The sequence below is a fragment of the Rhipicephalus sanguineus genome, chromosome 2 (genome assembly GCF_013339695.2).
Source record: "Rhipicephalus sanguineus isolate Rsan-2018 chromosome 2, BIME_Rsan_1.4, whole genome shotgun sequence".
NCBI lineage: Eukaryota > Metazoa > Arthropoda > Arachnida > Ixodida > Ixodidae > Rhipicephalus > Rhipicephalus sanguineus.
This window is the reverse complement of record NC_051177.1, coordinates 118,068,295-118,086,077: the sequence shown is the minus strand read 5'-3', so window position 1 is coordinate 118,086,077 and position 17,783 is coordinate 118,068,295. Positions and strand designations below refer to the sequence as shown.

General features: G+C 43.7%; 1 protein-coding gene across 1 annotated transcript in view; it reads left to right on the top strand.

The window, feature by feature from the left end:
* The window catches only part of LOC119383555 (transmembrane 9 superfamily member 1), a 126,850-nt gene that overhangs the window by 75,678 nt on the left and 33,389 nt on the right, over nt 1-17,783 (top strand). The window contains exons 4-7 of the mRNA XM_037651772.1: nt 2,553-2,657; nt 3,174-3,292; nt 6,402-6,584; nt 10,424-10,495. Coding sequence (XP_037507700.1) covers nt 2,553-2,657; nt 3,174-3,292; nt 6,402-6,584; nt 10,424-10,495 — 479 coding nt within the window. The remainder of the gene's footprint in view (nt 1-2,552; nt 2,658-3,173; nt 3,293-6,401; nt 6,585-10,423; nt 10,496-17,783) is intronic.

Sequence of the window (17,783 nt, the reverse complement as noted above, 5' to 3'; positions counted from 1 at the left end):
TACATTTTGCTTCTTTTTTTTTTTAAATTGAAGCACCTCTGCAAACAAGGCAACTAGGTTTTTATGGTGAAAAAAGAAGTGATGCCAGAAAACACAAGGGAGGGGGGCGACGAGGGGGTGGTAAGGCGCATGGCACATTGTGAAATGTGCAACACTACCAGCACAGCAATGGAATCAGAAGAGAAGAAAAAAGGAGGTAAGCCTCATCATGTAAATGCTATGCAATCCATTAGCCATACTTGTTCTATGCCTTTGGCTGCTCTGCATCGGAGGAGGCGGGGAAGGAACTCTGCTTGTGGACGCTTGCCAAGGCAAATGAAGAGAGCGTTGGCATTGGGAGTGAAGCTCACCTCCTTATTTTCATGTCAGCAGGATAGTCGAATTCGATCAACAACGAATTTGAAAAATCATTTCGGTGAAATGCTCCGTAGACGACACCCAACAAATTTCCAGTTTATCAGCTAAATTTACAATGGGTCCCGGTGAGGGTTCCCTTGCTAGCAGTGCCTCGCTAAATAGTGTCAGTTTTTTTTCATAACACTCCCGTCCCTTCTACTTTTCTAACCTCCTTTTGTTGGCGTATTTCTGCCTGAAAAAGTTGCATTTTTTTTTTGCATTAGGCAGCAATGCATGTTATGTTCACTACACAGCACTGCTAACAATTCATAACGTACCATAAAAAAAGGTGTAATCTTTCTCTCTCAAGGAAATGTCAGGAGGCCCACTGGTCGAGCTACCTTGCTGGTGATTTCAGTTGACATAGTTTCAGATCTCAAGAGTGTTACTCCATGTTTAACCCTTTCTCTACCATGAAAAAAATAAGAAAATTGTACCGAATTTACTAGAAATTTTTTTTCGCTCACTTTGTAGAGCTCTCTTCCTTCTGAATAAGACGGCGCCATTATTTAAATTCACTGGGGTTCCTTTGTTTCGCTAATTGCGTAAAAAGATAGCTCTGAGATGGCTTCACCACATGGCAGTACAATGAAAGCTGAGGCACATATGGCAACGCGTGCACAAGTGTGGCCATCTAGCATCAAGAAACACAGTTAACTATGACGAGTGTACTCGTCATTCGTTCCATGTGGGACCAATTTTTGTTGATGACGAGTATAGTCGTCACCGGTCATCTTGGTACAAGATCTCATGACGACCATACTCGTCAACAGGAGGGGAAGGGTCAAATTTTTAAAATTCTCTCAAGTTCTTAATTCTTAGACATTCACTCAGTCATCTCGTGTATGCCAAATGGTCGCCAAATTGTTGCCAAGGTAGTGTGCACATGGCAAGTGAAGCAGACTGGGCAATACAAAGAAACAAATGGTAAAGCACTTGTCCGGCAAACACTTGCAAGAGGACAGACCATGATGACAGGCTGTTCACCAGAACCAACAGTATGCATGTAGTTAAATTTAAATGGCGCCAGAGGCATTGGTAATAGTCTCCGCTAGTTGCATCACACAAGGCCATATTGACAGTTGCTATAGTTTTAAAGGAACACTCGCCAATGAAAGTGTTGGTGTGCATTTCATAAGCACAACTTCACTGTTGTGTTGTTGGGAGTCTTTGTTGATGCAAGTGCTTCCTTTGTATTCTATAATTGCGTACTAGTTACGCGCACTACATGTGAAGCAAGTGCACTATTGAAAGCCCGTCACTAAGTTTCATTTCTGTGGAAGTTATAGGGGTTTCTTACGTTTGTACAACAAACAAGCGTGAACACAACAAGCCGCGCGTGCGAACCTGTCCCTCGTTTGGATCGCACCGCGCACTAGAGGAGTGTAGTTACTCGCTACTAGGTGCTACGCAGCAGCCCTAACAGTCAGAGCTGTGACCCCCTATCCCGCGGTTCGCGTAAGTTGCGACCGCGGCGGGTTTCAGGCCAGTGGGGACAGAGACAAGTCTTTCAACTGAAGGTGTTTATTCACCCCAGATGCCAATTGCAACAATAAGTAGCAAGCACATCAAGTTAACACCTCAGAGGCGGAGTGTTCCGCACTACTGGGGGAAACAACTGTTAAAAATAGCAAGCACACGTCGAGGGAATGATAAAGGCTCATCTCACCTCGCGTGGCTGCTTTTGCACTCCGGTCCGGGGCGGTAGTTCGCACTCCATGGCCGGAGCGCTGCAGGGGTTGATGGCGGCGGTGGTGCTCACGGCTTGGGTCCGATGTGGTCAATCACACCGCCCAAGACCGAAGACCCGGGGGCCCCCAAGAAAGCTACGCGCATTCCTCGGGGTCTGGAGAGGAGTCTCTCCAGAAAAGGGCAAGGAGGGAAAACGGGGCATCTCGACTTCGGCCAGGGAACAGGGCGAGAAGGCTGCGGGAGCGGCACAGTGCCCTCTCCCACGCAACCCCCCTCGCCACTGCGCGTACAAACGTAGCGCGAAGCCGAGGTGCCGCCGCGTTGAAGACAGTGGGTTGCGTGTGCAACCCCACAAAGTGTGAAGGAAACAGGTGATTCATTCATTCATTTTATCGTAGAGTAATATTTTGTGCATTTGCTCTCTGGCTTCTCTTACATGGATGTGAATGCAATGCCGTTTGCAGTTAACGTGGAGAAGAAGGTGCTCTGCACAGTTAACCTGTCAGCTGAGGACTTCAAGAAGCTGAAGGAAGCCATTGAAGATCTCTACTACTTTGAGTTTGTCTTAGGTATGTAGGCAAATCCATGCTGTTATGAACTTTAGCACATGATGCATAGTGCTGAGTTTGTAAAGCACGAACAGACCAGGCATATGCATATTGGAATGTAAATTATATACAATAGCCACTGACTTCCAACTGTTTGTTTTCGGAGCCATGAAGAAATGTCCACTTTTTCTTTTTAGTTCTATCAGTTTATCTAATTCACACCTAAGGGAGGTCATTCAGGATTTCTTTTCACAACTGTTGAATGCTCTGCAGATTTTTAGCTTGTGTAATGCATATAAATTGATGCGATACTGCTTATAGCCTAAAAGATATCACTGTATTTTTTGTCTTAACTCTAGTCTTGTAGCTCACAATTGCCCTTGTTTTGTGGGCAGTGTTTTTGAATGTACGAATTATGACACGGGAAAAGCATCTCTGTGGGATAAAAATAATGGGATCCGGTTACGTTCAGTACTTTTTTCTCCATAGCCAGTTCAGCCATCTGCTTCGCTTCACATCCTTTCTTGCACCTTTCAGATGGCCTGAGACTATGGGGCTTCATTGGGCAGTTAGAAGAAGGCTCTTTGATCCCACACAAGCACAAACTGTATCTCTGGACGCACCTCACCTTCAACATTGAGTACAACGGGAAAGAGGTGGGGAGAACGTGATACGCCTGAATTGGGAGGGATTGATTGAGTGATAGATTGATGGAATGATTTGTAGTTAGTGAGCAAACATTATTTCAGTGGAATGTCCACTTGCCGGCATTAGTTGTGCATGCCTCCAAATTTGTGACAAATATGTATTGCAATGCTGCTGTTGTGGAGCAGCCCCTTTGGGTAGGCCTAAGTGTGGGCAATGTTGAACCCAAGCAAAGGCAAGCTCTAATCTGTTATGGGATATTCTTAAAGCATTCTGTGAAAGGTCTTTCTAATCGAGTACAAGAACAATCACTGCAGGCATCTATTAACTTCAACCATGATTAGAGTATGGTATGTAAAGTGCTATACTCATAGTAAGTGCTCCTGGCTTTTTTTGTTTTTTTTTTTAGATAAACACGTTCCTGGTGCAGTCCAAGAACTGGTGTTTTCAATGGGAGGTTACGCATTCCAAGTGCATTTACTGCCCCCTAGGGCAGTCTAGACAGACTGTGTAGCTATTGGGTTTGCGAATTGGTTTCGTAAGTCAACTTTCAATGATCTGTCAAAGACCATGTGTCAGGTTAGAAGTAATTAAAGTTTCGACCCAAACAAACCTATGCGCGATAGCCAGGACCTTTGGTTGTAATTGAATTTTATATAAAATGGAATCAGCCAGAGTCAAAATAATAAATACAGTTGCAACTCAACGAAATGATGATCGTGCTCGAGTTATTTCGTTAAATCGGGAAGCTTTTAAAATTGAGAATGGGACTTTTGGTCCTTCATAATCTAAGATTGAGACGTAGCGACACGGAAACTCTACCATGGCATTGTTTTTGTCAGAAACTTATGCCTGCACTTGTAAAAAGTCCGTCAGGACTGCCCGAACATGGGGCCTCTCGACTGGACATAGAGGGCACCATGTCCAGTGATACAGGGCAGGCAGGCGGTCACATGAAGTTATCACAGGCTACTGACAGGTGAATACATGGATCACGACTGCGATGGCTGTGCATGCAGGCCGAGTCAGAAAGTTGTGAGGAGACAACAAGCGCTATCTACTGCTTAAACCATGAAATAATTAAAGTAAGCACCGCTGTCCTGAGCACCGCCATCAGGTACGTAAGAGCACTACCAACTGCAAGTCCGTTGTTCACTGCATAGGCGCAACGTGCGGCCTCATTAAAATAAAGCAAAAAATATCAATAATTGTTCGGGTTAAACGTCCCAAAACCATGATATGATTATGAGGGATGACGCAGTGGAGGGCTTTGGAAATTTCGACCACCTGGAGTTCACCTAAATCTAATCATAATAATAATTGTCGGGGTTTAACGTCCAAAAACCACAATATGATTATGAGAGATGACGTAGTGGAGAGCTCTGAAAATTTTGACCACCTAGAGTTCTTTAACGTGCATCTAAATCTAAGTACACTGGCCTCGACCTTTTTGCCTTCATTGAAATGCGGCAAAAATAAAGCTAGGGCCATCATTATAGTGCCCAGACATATTAATGTGATAGCGCTTGAGTGCACGCTCCACAAAAAAAACAGCTTCTGCCCAAATTAGAAACAAATCACCACTTTTTTACTTATTTCTGGAAAAACATAGTTAAATCAGGTTTGATAGCCAAGGTCGTTTGTTAATTCTGGTTGATGGCAACAGTAAGTCTTATGAGTATTTGCTGGGGAATAGAAATTTCTTCGTTAGATTGGGAACTTCATAAAAGTGGGTGTTGATAGATCGAGTTTTGAGGGTATGATAAATCATCACTTGGACTGTTGGATGCTTGAAACATATAGTTCAGCCAACCCAAAAAGCATTCATAACCTATTTTGAAACTGCTCATAGTCATTGCAAGTCGACTGTCCAACAACTTTTTTGTCTTTCATCCTTCTTTTTTAAGTTTGTATAACATACACGAGACATCTTTCTCCTCAGTATAATTAGGTACATTTGTATAACTTGTTAATTGTGTTATGCATTGTATTAATACTTACTGACAAATGTGTTTATTTCAACCCTTTGTAATGCCCAACAGGGCCATTAGGGTGTTTAAATAAAGTAAAATCTACGTTTTTTAGAAATAGCCCAGATCAGTACCACTTCATCTTCACCACCTGCGGCACTTCTGTTGTAGAAAGTCAGAGATATCATTGCTTGTTTTACTTGCCACTAATTAACGCATTGGTGTCTAACACATTGTTTAACAAATTGGTGTCTTGCCTTTTCACTGTTTTCTATATAATCTGATTTCATGTTTTTTGTGACTGTGCAACCTAACTAAGCTTATGGGTGCTCAAAGCTGGAACACGATATCAAAGGTACAAAAATTTCTCTTGTTCCACTTGATTATAATTAGTATAGTGCAGTGTAATTGTGAATTGATTGAGAAGTAAACAAACGGTATGTCTGTCATCATCTTCTCTTGCACAGATTGTTTTCAGTGTGTGTCCATGTATGAATGCATGTGGGTGCGCACATGTGTGTGCACATGTGCATAGGCGTGCACAGGGTTCCCCTTACGGGGGGGGGGGGGGGGACAAAGTTTCATCTCAACGCCCCCCCCCCCATCCTTTGGTCGAGTCAGAAAGACAACATGCTTAAATATGGATGAAAAAAAACGATGAAAATTAAGTGACAACGTGCTCTCACAATGGCCTGCCTTTGGTCCCTGGCTTTCCGGCGAGTAAAGATGAAAAGCAAACAGCTCTGCGAATTCAACATCAGGGGCCTTCAGCCACCATAATCGTCAAAAACCTGCGTAGCCATAACGCTGTTCTTTAAACACTGACGGAACAGGTCCGGCTTAGTAAAAGTATGAGGCAGACTTTGTGTCCCCCCACCCCCTACTCCGCCTCGTGCACACGCCTTTGCACATGTGTGTGTGTGTACTTGTGTGTGTGCTGGTGCTTGACCTCTATAACAGTGCTTGTAACAGCTATTGTCTACAGAATTACCAAAGCATTTGGGAGTATTCAACATTGCACTCCGCAGTTATCCATAACATTTACGTTAATACAATAGGCAAAAACAAATAACAAAGCTCCTTATTTTTCTGTCACTGACCTCCATAACACACTGAGCACTGATCGAGCAGTGATCTCACTTTTGCACAGGTGATATCGGCTAATGTGACAGTGACGGACGGTGTGCCCTTGCTCCTGGACGAGATGGCAGCTCCGTTGGACATCACCCACACGTACTCCGTGCGCTGGCTGCCCACAAATGTCACCGAGCGTGCCCCCCTCGGACTCTCCAAGGACGGGCCTCGCGCGTTTTTCTTCCCACAAACATTGGAGGTGAGTGGAAGCATGCCCGAGGCGTGGTCCGGAATAATGCGGTGATGGTTACGACCATTCGCAGCATATATGCTACATTTGACCACTGTGGACTGGTGCAGTAATGAATATAACATGCGCCCAGCCCTAATTAATATAATTTTGGCCCTGAGTAACTAAAGAAAGGAAAGCAGAGGAAGTACTGTTAGTATGATGATGAAGAAAATCTTATCTAGGGCATAGAAGGCAATGTGTAAGCATTAAAGATAAAAGTTCTTCACTATTAGACATAAACACCGGTGTTCCGCAGGGAAGTGTGTTAGGCCCCGTGTTATTCAACATCTACGTAAACGACATAGTAAGAGTTAGCGAGAACGTCGAATTTTCAGTTTACGCCGATGACACAAGCTTGTTTCTTCAATCCGACGACGTATCTAATCTTGGTATACTAGCTCAAGACGCGCTAGAAAAGCTACAAAAATGGAGTGAAGTGAATTCTCTTGTTATCAATGCTGCTAAAACAAAGGCTGTTCTATTCAAACCACCTAATAAAAAAATGTATAATAGCTTAGACTTGCACCTCGGTGACAGAGAGATTGGTATTGTACAAGACGTTAAAATATTGGGGGTCACTTTCAGTGAAGACTTAAACTGGGATTCGCATGTGTATGATGTTGCCAAAAAGCTTGCCAAGGCATGTGGAGTGCTTTCAAAATTCCGAGATATAGTTTCTCCAAAAGTTAAACTCCTTATTTATAATGCCTTATTTCACTCGCACATCAATTACTGTACCCTCGTGTGGGGAAACACCACGCAAAAGAACAAACTAAAATTGATCAGGCTACAGAAGAAGGCAATACGACATATCGCAGGTGTTCCATACGACGCTCATACGTCAACATTATTCACAACATTTAACGTGCTCCAAGTAGAACAACTGTACAATTTCAATCTTCTTGCTAAATACAAACATGGTTTGAAAAGTAAAAACAATTTTCTGACACTGTGTCAGCTAAAAGAGTCATCCGCAACACCTTACAACATAAGAAAAAGAGACACATGGCACATACCGTTTTCGCGAACGAATTATGGCCTTAAAAGTCTTAAGCATATCATGCCAAACTTTTTCAATTATCTGAACAACAAAGGCATTACGCCTGATACGCTGACAAACAAGCAGTGGAAAGAATATTTAATTAGTAGCCCCAGACACCGTCTCTGAATGTTATTAAGTAATCTCGAGTTCATTTTCACTATGTATTATGTGATAGTACCATATTCCATTTGATATTTTGTTTGATTAGAAGTGCATTTTTTTTTTCTTTCCATATGTACATCTACAAACATGAGCTGTTTCATGTACTTGTGTTTTCAGTATGCATACCGTTTCAAGGTAGTGTTTCTTGTATATATATAGTTGTGTTCATTTCAATTTTTTCTCACATTATTCTCCCATATTTATACCGTATTCTTCAGTGTTTGCCGATTTTTTTTTACATTATCTCTGCAGTTGAAATTTGCTGCTATTTTGCTTGCTTGTGTTATGCTTTCTTGTACTTTTCCTGTTTACCTGCTTGTATTTTATTTTTATTTTTTCTACATGATCACGTGTCTGCGGCCAATCTGCTTAGGGTCAGGAATCCCGTCAAGCTGCATTTTAACAGCTTTTAATTCCTGTCCTTGCATCTTTTTTTTTTTTCACTTTTTTTATTCTGATTTGCATTTTGTTTTGCGTTGACCATTACCATTGTATGAAAATATTGAATTCATTGTACCTTAACATTGTGCTTTAACATGATGGCTGAAAAAAAAAGAAGATTGCTGAACAAACTGAAACTGAAACTGAAAGTAGTATGATGACAGGTGTAAGTGAATCATAGCTGACCACTTTTATAAAGCTGTTCACCTTGCTGAAAGAATAGTGTGTCGAAACCTTTGCGGTATGTTGTCGGGCCCCTCCTGACAATGCAACACGGCCACAGTGATCCATGGTTGGGCAGTGCCCGACAAATTCTTTTCGTGGTTGCTTCACATGCGTGTTTTCTCACTGCATTATGTGCCATCTCAAAAAAGAATACGTAAACTGCTCTTTGCTTTCATTAGTTTCAGACCAGAACGGACGAAAGGTGGGTAAAGGTTTCAGACTGCAAAGGGATTAAACTGATGTACTTGTTGCAGTAAGGATATTTATGCTCTGTTTTGCCTTTCACTGCGTAATTCCATCTTGAACAGAGCCCCTAATGTGCTATCTGTAGCAGGGTGTATAAGTGGCTGTACTACATATATACACGTGTGCCAATTCGTCACACGTGGGACGTATGCTGTCAGCAGTGACGTGAGCACTGGAGGAGTCAACCGCCTTTCTTCTCTCCCAGCATCGCAGTACTTTTCTGCAGCCACGACAGGAGAAGGCATTGATGGGAAAAAAAGAGGGCTTTCCCACAGAACTTTACCTCAGCACTTTACCACAGCACTTTACCACGACAAGTGATCCCTCAAACATCGCAAAAGCTCTCGCGTGTGTGTCCCAAAAAGATAACTGGTGTTTGGTTACAAATGGTCCGTACAACTTGGTTGCGTGAGAGTGTGCGCCCTCTGCATCAGTGCCTTTGTATCCACGGTGAAAGCCCGACCGCCACGAAAATGGAAATTAAAGCCAGATAAAGAATAATAGAAGGTGACGTAGAGGGGGTCTCAGCGCAGTGGTGGTTGGCCTGAGTGTGACGATAGCAATGGTGGTATGATATCACTGCACAACCACCATTGTACCATGCACGGGTGTTAAAATTGCTTGGTGGATGCACTGGTAAGCTTGAAAGTAAACAGGCCTGAAAAGTGGGACAGCGCATGAAGCCAACACTTTATGGACAGTGTTTTGTCTTGCTCTTCCTTTTTTGTGCTTTCTTTTCGTACTGTTTCCAGGTAATGTACCAGTTAGCTCGCTTAGTTGTGTTATAGCCCGGTTCTGTCATATAAATCTTTGATCGCATATGTGCTGTGGCAATGAGGCCCACACCACACTCGCGAACTTTCCAATTTGAGCGCTTCATAAAATTTAACTATCTGTCTCTTTCGGCTTCTGTATATTCTTTGTAATACACATACAGACTGACCGTTGACTACATAATATTATCCATACTTTTACCTCAACAGGTCTAACCGCCTGTCTTTTCCTGATGCCGTGTAACTTCTCTTAAACTCACCTAAAATATGCTCTTTGAATGTCAGCTGCTAAGTACCCCAGTGTATGCAGCTAACTGATCTCTAATTGGTGCTGCTATTTTTAAATGTGTAAACGTTGTCCTTTTTTTTTTTCCTGTTTCACTTGTGGAGAAAAAAATTGCAGGTGCTTCACTCGCAAGCAAACCTTACCAGAAAATATGCTTAGTTTCCTGCTTAGTATAAATAGCATGCACAACGTTTCCTGTTTCTCGTTTTCCATAAGTAGAACATCTGCCCTTAGTCTCAAATTGGGCACCAGATCGACCATCAGCGACTACTAGCAACGAAGCAGTCAAAAAAAAAAAACTGATCAAAGAAAGATTGCTGCACCAGGCAGGAAAAGCAAACACAGTGGCTGTTCCAGGCTGTGCAAACAGGCTGCCGACAAGAGGAAAGCGTCGCAAAAACAGCTCTCATTCTTCCCTGTTCAGAATGAAGCTCGGATTTCTATCTGCTCTATAATGTTTTCAGGGTTCCGAGCACCCTGTCATTACTGTCAGCAAAAGAAAAAAAAAATGATGCTATTTTCAAACTTATTGTTTTAAAATGTGCATCTGCTTTTGAAATGTGCATGTTCTGAAGCTAGCGCGTTTCTTGAGGGTTTTCATGGCATTCACTTGCTTTTTGTTCCCACTCAGGTCCACTGGCTGTCTGTCATAAATTCCTTGGTGCTGATATTCCTGCTCCTGGGCTTTATTGGTGTCATCCTGGTAAGTGAGGCATGATTTTTGTTTTCCTCGCTCTCATTGGTCTGCTTGTGGCAGGGGCGAATCCAAACTTTCGTTCAAGGGGTGGGGTCATAAAAGGAATTTGATTACCAGTTCGTCGCACGTGCTCACATGTTTAATCACTGCTGGCATTGCTGAAATGTAATCAATCCTCATAGTGTTACCGGTGGTTCACTTGAACCATAGAGTTTCCTACAATACTTACTAGAGGGAACTCTGGCGCTAGTGTCTATGGGAGCTGCAATGCATCGCGCTTCAGCCAGCATGGGAATCATGGGTAGTACACGGATTTGCCTAAACTTCGTTCTTTCGGCTCCGTTTGGCTCCGCGTCGCTTGCATTCGCTTTGTCGCAAAACGAAGTTCAGCAAAAATCAGCAGTTTCACTTCACCACTTTAACTTCTTTAGGCTCACTGATTCAAATCTGGTCACGAAGTTCACAACGATCCATTCTTTTATCCGAAAGAAAACCAAAACGTAGCAATAAACAAAGCCACAAGTGCGTTCGAAGCCCACAAGCACGAAGACTAGGCAAATCCGTGTACTACCCATCATTCCCATGGTGGCTGAACGATCGCAGCGCCAGAGTTCCCTCTAGGTCATTTTAGGAAACTCTATGACTTGAACCACTCTTACCGTGTCTTTTTTTTTTTTTCTTGCCACTGCTGCACAGCACAGGCAAGAGCAAGTTGTGTACGCAGGCATCTACACTGTGACTGAAACAGTTATATTAAGAAGTTATGGCATGTTGAACTTTAGTGAGTGAGTGGATGTGTAGGTGGAATTTCTCTCATAAATGTTGAACATGGCATACCTTACGTTCAAGCAGGTTTAGAACTTCTTTTCTTGTTCTATCGCAAACTGTTGTCATTCCACATTATTGTAATATGCTAATTTACTTTTTAAGTTTCTCAATTTATGTAACAATCTTGCTTCTAACGAGGCACATGGAATGTTTGATATTTTAAAATCTACATATATTGTACTACAAAAAAAACTTCATATTTGAAATCGGCACACAAATATACATAAACTCAACGCAGTGTCCCCCCTTACTACAAAAGTTTGAGAAAACATTATTGAGCCGATGCAGCCAAAATGCGGAAAACACTTTGAAATCTTTAACACCACACTGACATTTAGGTGCTGAGATTTTGGCGCAGAATTCAAAATGAGGCTTTCTGCTCCATTTTCTCTTCTTATAATGGGCCTATGCTTGTGAAGCTAATGATGAAAGAGTTCTCAAAGAATAATATTTCGGCCTAATTGATTTAATGTTTCATTTGAGTGGGCCTCTGAAGTGTTTGTACTTGTGGACCACATTAGTGATTGGGTGCCAGATCATATGTAGGGCCGTGCTTACATCCACATGTGTGAATCGTGGTGTGGCTCTGTGGCTGACCAGCCATGCAGCAACTATTACAAACACCTGACAAGTTTGTGTACATGCTTACTGATGGAGCTCCGCAAGCCCATGTGTGCACGTAAAGCCAATAAAGCTTTTGACTAGGTGTGTGCACATATAATTCTAACTTCGAATATTTTTCGGATAGTGTTTGCTATTCGATTTGATTTGCACCGAAATTTGACTATTCGAAGGATTCAAACTTCCGGAAGATAAACACAGTCAACGTCCGATTTTTCGGACTCCCTGGGGACTGCGAAATCATCTGAAAAATACGGCAGTCCGAAAAAACGAAATCATGCTTCTTTATTCCGCTCAAGCGTTCAAATCCAAATCACCACAGCCATGTCCGAAATAGCTTTAGTGCCTCCCTATGCATTTATCAGGCATTTGGGTGTGTGCCCAGGCACTCGTGAATATGTTCGGTACCTGCCGCAAACCCCGCTTAACTACGTGTCAATTGGAAATTTGCCTCTCGTGATGAGTGCTGCTGATACCAGCAAAGCACAGAATAGATTACGGCTCTCTCGCATGGAGCGTTTGGGAACGATGACGCGGAACACAAAGACTGGCGGAAGAGCGGACGACCGGCTTTCCCTAATGCGTGTGCGCACGTAAACAATGCGCACACTCATCGCCGAATCTTCGCCAATATGCAGCATTTGCTGCTACGTGAAGCCGATGGTTCCTAGTTACGTGCAGCGCATCGCAAACTAAGCTGATGCCGTCAGTGCCAGGGTGCTTGCAGTGCTGTACGCAAGCATTTGACATGAAAGTGTTCGTGACGCCCACTACATTCTTGACTGCATATGGGTGCAGTGATGGTGAGCTACTTATGTTCGTGAAGGCAAACGTCTGTGCAGCGCACCTAGCGGTCTCGCACAAACAGGCAGCATGAACGGCAGCGTGGCGCATTTGGGTTATCGGCCTGATGCGCTGCTGCTTCAAACAGAACAGGCAGGGCCACCAGACGCCTGCGGTGGAAAGGTTGGAATTGTTGTTTGTTGCTCCCGTGTGCGCAGTCACGGTAGAAAAGCATGGCTCCTCAGCGAGAGGACGTGAAAACCAACGTTTTTAGAACCAATTCAGTTTCGCAGCTCCACTCGCGTGTCGGCACAGGCGGTCGACACAAGAACTTACGGTGCTGCTGCTCCATTTTGCTTCACTTGCCGTGGCCCCCGGGATCGGATACGGCAACGCACCGTTGCCCTCAATGGCGCGTTGACGAAGCTAATCGCGGAGGCGACGCACCTGCCGCAGCAATCTCAGACGCGCAAGGAGTAGCCGCTTACAACGCATTGCGCGTTTCTCTGTGCTCGCTTTCTCCGTACTCAGTGCGTGATTGTTTGCGAACGGTGATCGCTTGGGAAGCAGCTATTTCGATTTAGCACGTGTGAAAGTGACAAAGCTGAAGAATGTCATCTCTTTGCGCGTGTTGCACGAGCGGCTCGGAAACGAACGTTGGTCATCACTTCTCCGAATCAGAGCAGGGACTTGCAAGAAATATCTTCTGAACGCCAATCCCACCAGAATCGTGAAGACTAACTTTGATACAAGTCGCCTAACCGAGCTCAGGAAATAAAATCAGGTACTTTGATCAACCATATGTTCACATTGTACGCCTTTCTCAAGAAATCAGAATTAATTCGCCCGAAAATTAACAACGGTCCTCTGTTTTATGACTTGCTTAGTATGACAAATCTAAGTCCATGAGCCAGTGTCATTTTGGCCTGCACAGAAAATATGCGACTGCCGTAGTCGTGATCGATCCCGCAACCTTCGGGTCAGCAGCTGAGCACCGTAACCACTGTTCCACCGTGGCGGCTAAACACAGGTTGACGGCAATGGAATATTCGTGCGAGAGGACAGCTAGACGTGTGAGATTGTACCATTATTATAGGTCGCGTTTGATTATCTTTTGATGTTCTTGGAGCTTAGCTTGTGAAATAATCGCTTTTTAAAACTGTCGAGGTTATTGAAAAAGTTTAAATCTCGGAATCTCGGCTGTCGTTGCCGCCGAAAGCTGCAGCGACGATAGGTCGCATGGGTGTTTTAGCAGACGACGCGTGAGGCATGATGCAAGATGGAACTGCAGTGCCGCTAGTTCTTGCGTCGGCCGTCGCGTCCACTTCGGAGAGCAAGCGTCTATGGGGAGCTGCGAAACTGACCTGGTTCTAGAAACGTTGGTGAAAACGTCGCGGAAGTCTGGTACTTTTTCGTACGTCTGTGTGCATGGCTGCCACAGCAGCTGTAGGAACACCGTTCAGAAGCAACTACCAGTAAAATTCTGTCTGTTAGTGTAGAAATTGAATGAAAATGCAAGACAACTCTCGACCGGAGCTGTGCGGCACATAAGCAATGCCTCGAATTCCATCCGTAAATGTCCTCACTCTCTTGCACTTTTTTCACCTTTTATTTTTTATTTTAAATGTATACATGCACAAACTTACAAGGTCACAAAGAAATAGGGAGATAGGGCAATATGCTTGCCTGTGTCTTGTGATTTCTTGCCAGCCAGAATGGCGAGCAGGGGTGGCCGGTGCGGAATCAGACTCACATTTGCAGTGTCCTCTTCATTGAGAGAGAAAAGAGTTTGATATGGCTCAGCAAACACAGAGCACTGAAAAACCAAAAGCACACCTGCACTCGTACGTTGTAATCCACTGTTTTCAACTGCACTATGCATTTCCCAGTAATGACAAAAGGTTCCATCGCACACAGCAATTGTTCTTTCAGACCACACACTGACCACTAGGGTGCAACTTCATGCCAAGTGATGAGCAACTCCTTTTGAAATACATGTTAATGCAATTGCAATCCTACGGAAACCACAGAACAACACACGACCGTCGCTTCTCGGCATGTTCGCACGTGGGCTGGCGATCTTGGCTGGCGATGCGCTTTCCTAGCAGATGACAACCAGTGATGAACTGATGGGCGCTGGCAATCTCACGGCCTGAAGTGTGTGTGTGTGTGTGTGTGTGTGCGTGCGTGCGTGCGTGCATCCGTGTGTGTGTATTGGGGGGGGGGGTACTCTTCCCCGTGTGGCGTCCAAGGAATGGGACAGAACTTGTTTCCGGTGCAGACAGCTGGGTTTTCACAACTATTTTGTAGAGCTCGCAATTCGGATTTCAGTGAAAAGATGGACTGAGGGGGGTCTGTTTTTCTCGAATGCCTTGAGGTGAAAAGGGGACGAAATTTTGTTGAATGCTTACGTTAACAAGGGTTGCTGCAGGCTGGTTTTTCGGCTACAGCTCTAGACAGCTGTATAGTTGGGGAGGTTTTACAGGCAGGAAAAAAACACAAGTAAGCATAAGTTAGCACAGAGTATTTGTACACGCAGACAAAAACAAACTACTGTTGCCGTTCTTGAAACATGCAGTCTTTAAACCATCACCGCCGTCTTGAAACATACAGACGCGCACGTAAGTGACAACCCTAACAGTGCACTGCTGGCCCGACAGAGGGCGAGAGCAGCAGCACCACCATACCAGCTCTCGAGGCCTATACGCATAGCACTGCGCTAGGTCACATGGCCTAATGAGCAGTTAGCTGAAGATGCTTATCGGAAGGGTTGTCAGCAATTAAGCCGTACTGGCGCATTTACTGCCTGCCGCCATCACGCCTCCATGCATTATTGGTGCTTATCCGTAAAGACATTGCCGCACCGTGCCGTGAGCGTGGCCCCTTCAGATTTTTTATATGCTTCACCTCGTTACACTCAGGCGTTTGGACAAAAGTGACTTTCGGTCTTTGCTACAGACGCAAGCAAAGAGACTCGCAAAAGCACTGGTTCGAATCCACGAGATGATTGATGCGGCAGAGTTGGGGGCTTTAATTAATGTCGTTTCAGACCTGCAGCTTGGGCTGAAAGTCCAAAGAGTCGGACGCTGAAGAGTTTCCGCGTCCAAAATTTCATATGTTCTTATACATTGACGTCTATATGGAGCAGATTAGGAACTTCGGACTTGAAGGGAGTGCACCCTTGTCTGCCACATCAGTTGGGCCTGAAGAAAATTTGGAGGAGGAGAGGTTGAGGAACTAAAGTCTTTTCCTTTCACGTGTAAAATGTTGTTCACACCACATTGGTTGCACTGAATCGCGTAAATGAATACAATTCGCCTCTGCATTGCCTCATTCTTGATGAGACAGCTAGGGAACACCACCCCTCGAGCGCTTCACCTATCTAGCCAAAAGAAACGCTTTCATGTTGCTAATTCATAAGAATATGCTTAGAGATCCTCTGCAACATTTTTTTTTGTAATTTCTCTTCGAATTATTAGAAAAATATTTTATCCGATTCACGCTCAAACTTTAATATCTGAATTCGCTTCACACCCAAAATTTTGCTATTCGCACAGCTCTACTTTTAACACATATTGTGCAGCACAGCGTCATTGTGCTTGGTATCTGCACTTTACAATAAGTGGCAAGGCACGTTAGGCTGCACCACTGGTGTAGCCAAGGGGGGAGGGTGGTTCAACCCCCTCCTACCTGAGCTTTTTTTAATTTTGCATGTGTATATATGCAGTAGACTCTTGTTAAACGGAACCTGAAAGGACAGGAAAATGTGTTATGTTTAACAGGAGTTCCGTTTACCGAGAGCTGAACAGAAGTGCAGAATTGAAGTACGAAACCAATCATATTAGAAGCGATTGTTCCATTTTAAGCCGCAGTTCCAGTAAACAGATTTCCGTTTACTGATAGTCTACTGCACTCATACATACAAACACATGCGCAAAGATGCATAGAGGGTGCCGTGTAACCCCCTTCGATTTTGAAAAAAAAATTCTGGCTATGCTCCTGAGCTGCACAATGGGTGAATGCAAAATGCTCTCACAACCCAAAGGTAAACTGAGCACTAGCCTGAGGGTAGGATTTTCTGCTGTGACGGTGCGCATAAAAGCAACAAAATTGATTTTGCAGTTGCAGTTTACTTTTTCTCATTGCCCGATTATTCTGACATCCTTGTGATGTTATTCGTGTTTGAATCATAGGCTGGCAATTGTAAACGCTTTCGTGGTCAGTCGTTGTAACAAAGTGGCAAGTCGGGCTCGTTGGTGCTCGTTTATTTTTTAAGAAAAACATCGCACAAAAAAAAAACATGGACAAAAAGGAGAGGAAAGACACACAGCACTGCTGTGTCTCCCCTGTCTTTTTATTCTACGTCTCTTTCTTTTTTCGCTGTTTTTCTTCAGTCGTTATTGGTTGCATTATTTTGCACAGCATTCTGACTGCAGTTTCAGGCTTCAAGCACAGTTTGAGCAAAGGAGCTTGCCTCGGTAAGGCCTGCACTGAGTAAAAAAGAATCTGAAGAAATCTATAGTCCATGCACAAGTAAATTCACTACTTAATAAATATTTAATTTTCTAAGTTGGAGCATTGTTTGTAAACTACAAAGCACGAGACAATCACAGAAGTAAAAAAAAATAATAATAATAATAACTAAGTTTAAATAGGATGAAACACTGGGCAGTAAAATACCACAAGCAGCTTCTAAACTGCTTGACTGCTGCCTTAGTAGCGATTCATACAATTCCTTCCTTTTCTGTTGTTATGGCTTCTTGCATTGTTGTACTTGCCTAATGAGTAGCAGTCCTCGTTTTCATTATTTATGCAGCGTTATGCTCTGCAACCAGTGCAGTGTATCTTGCGGTGTGTCTCGCTCATTTATTACACCCACGCATTGCTGTTTAATATGTTTTCTGATCACAAATTCAGGATTCACGCATGCATTTTATAGATACTGCTTTTGTTTTCATTCCAATGTGCATGTGCCCGTGTGCACAAAGGGACCAAACACATTGTTCATCCATGTTTGTATAACTGCTATATATTTGTTTATTTATTGTACCCTCAGGGCCAG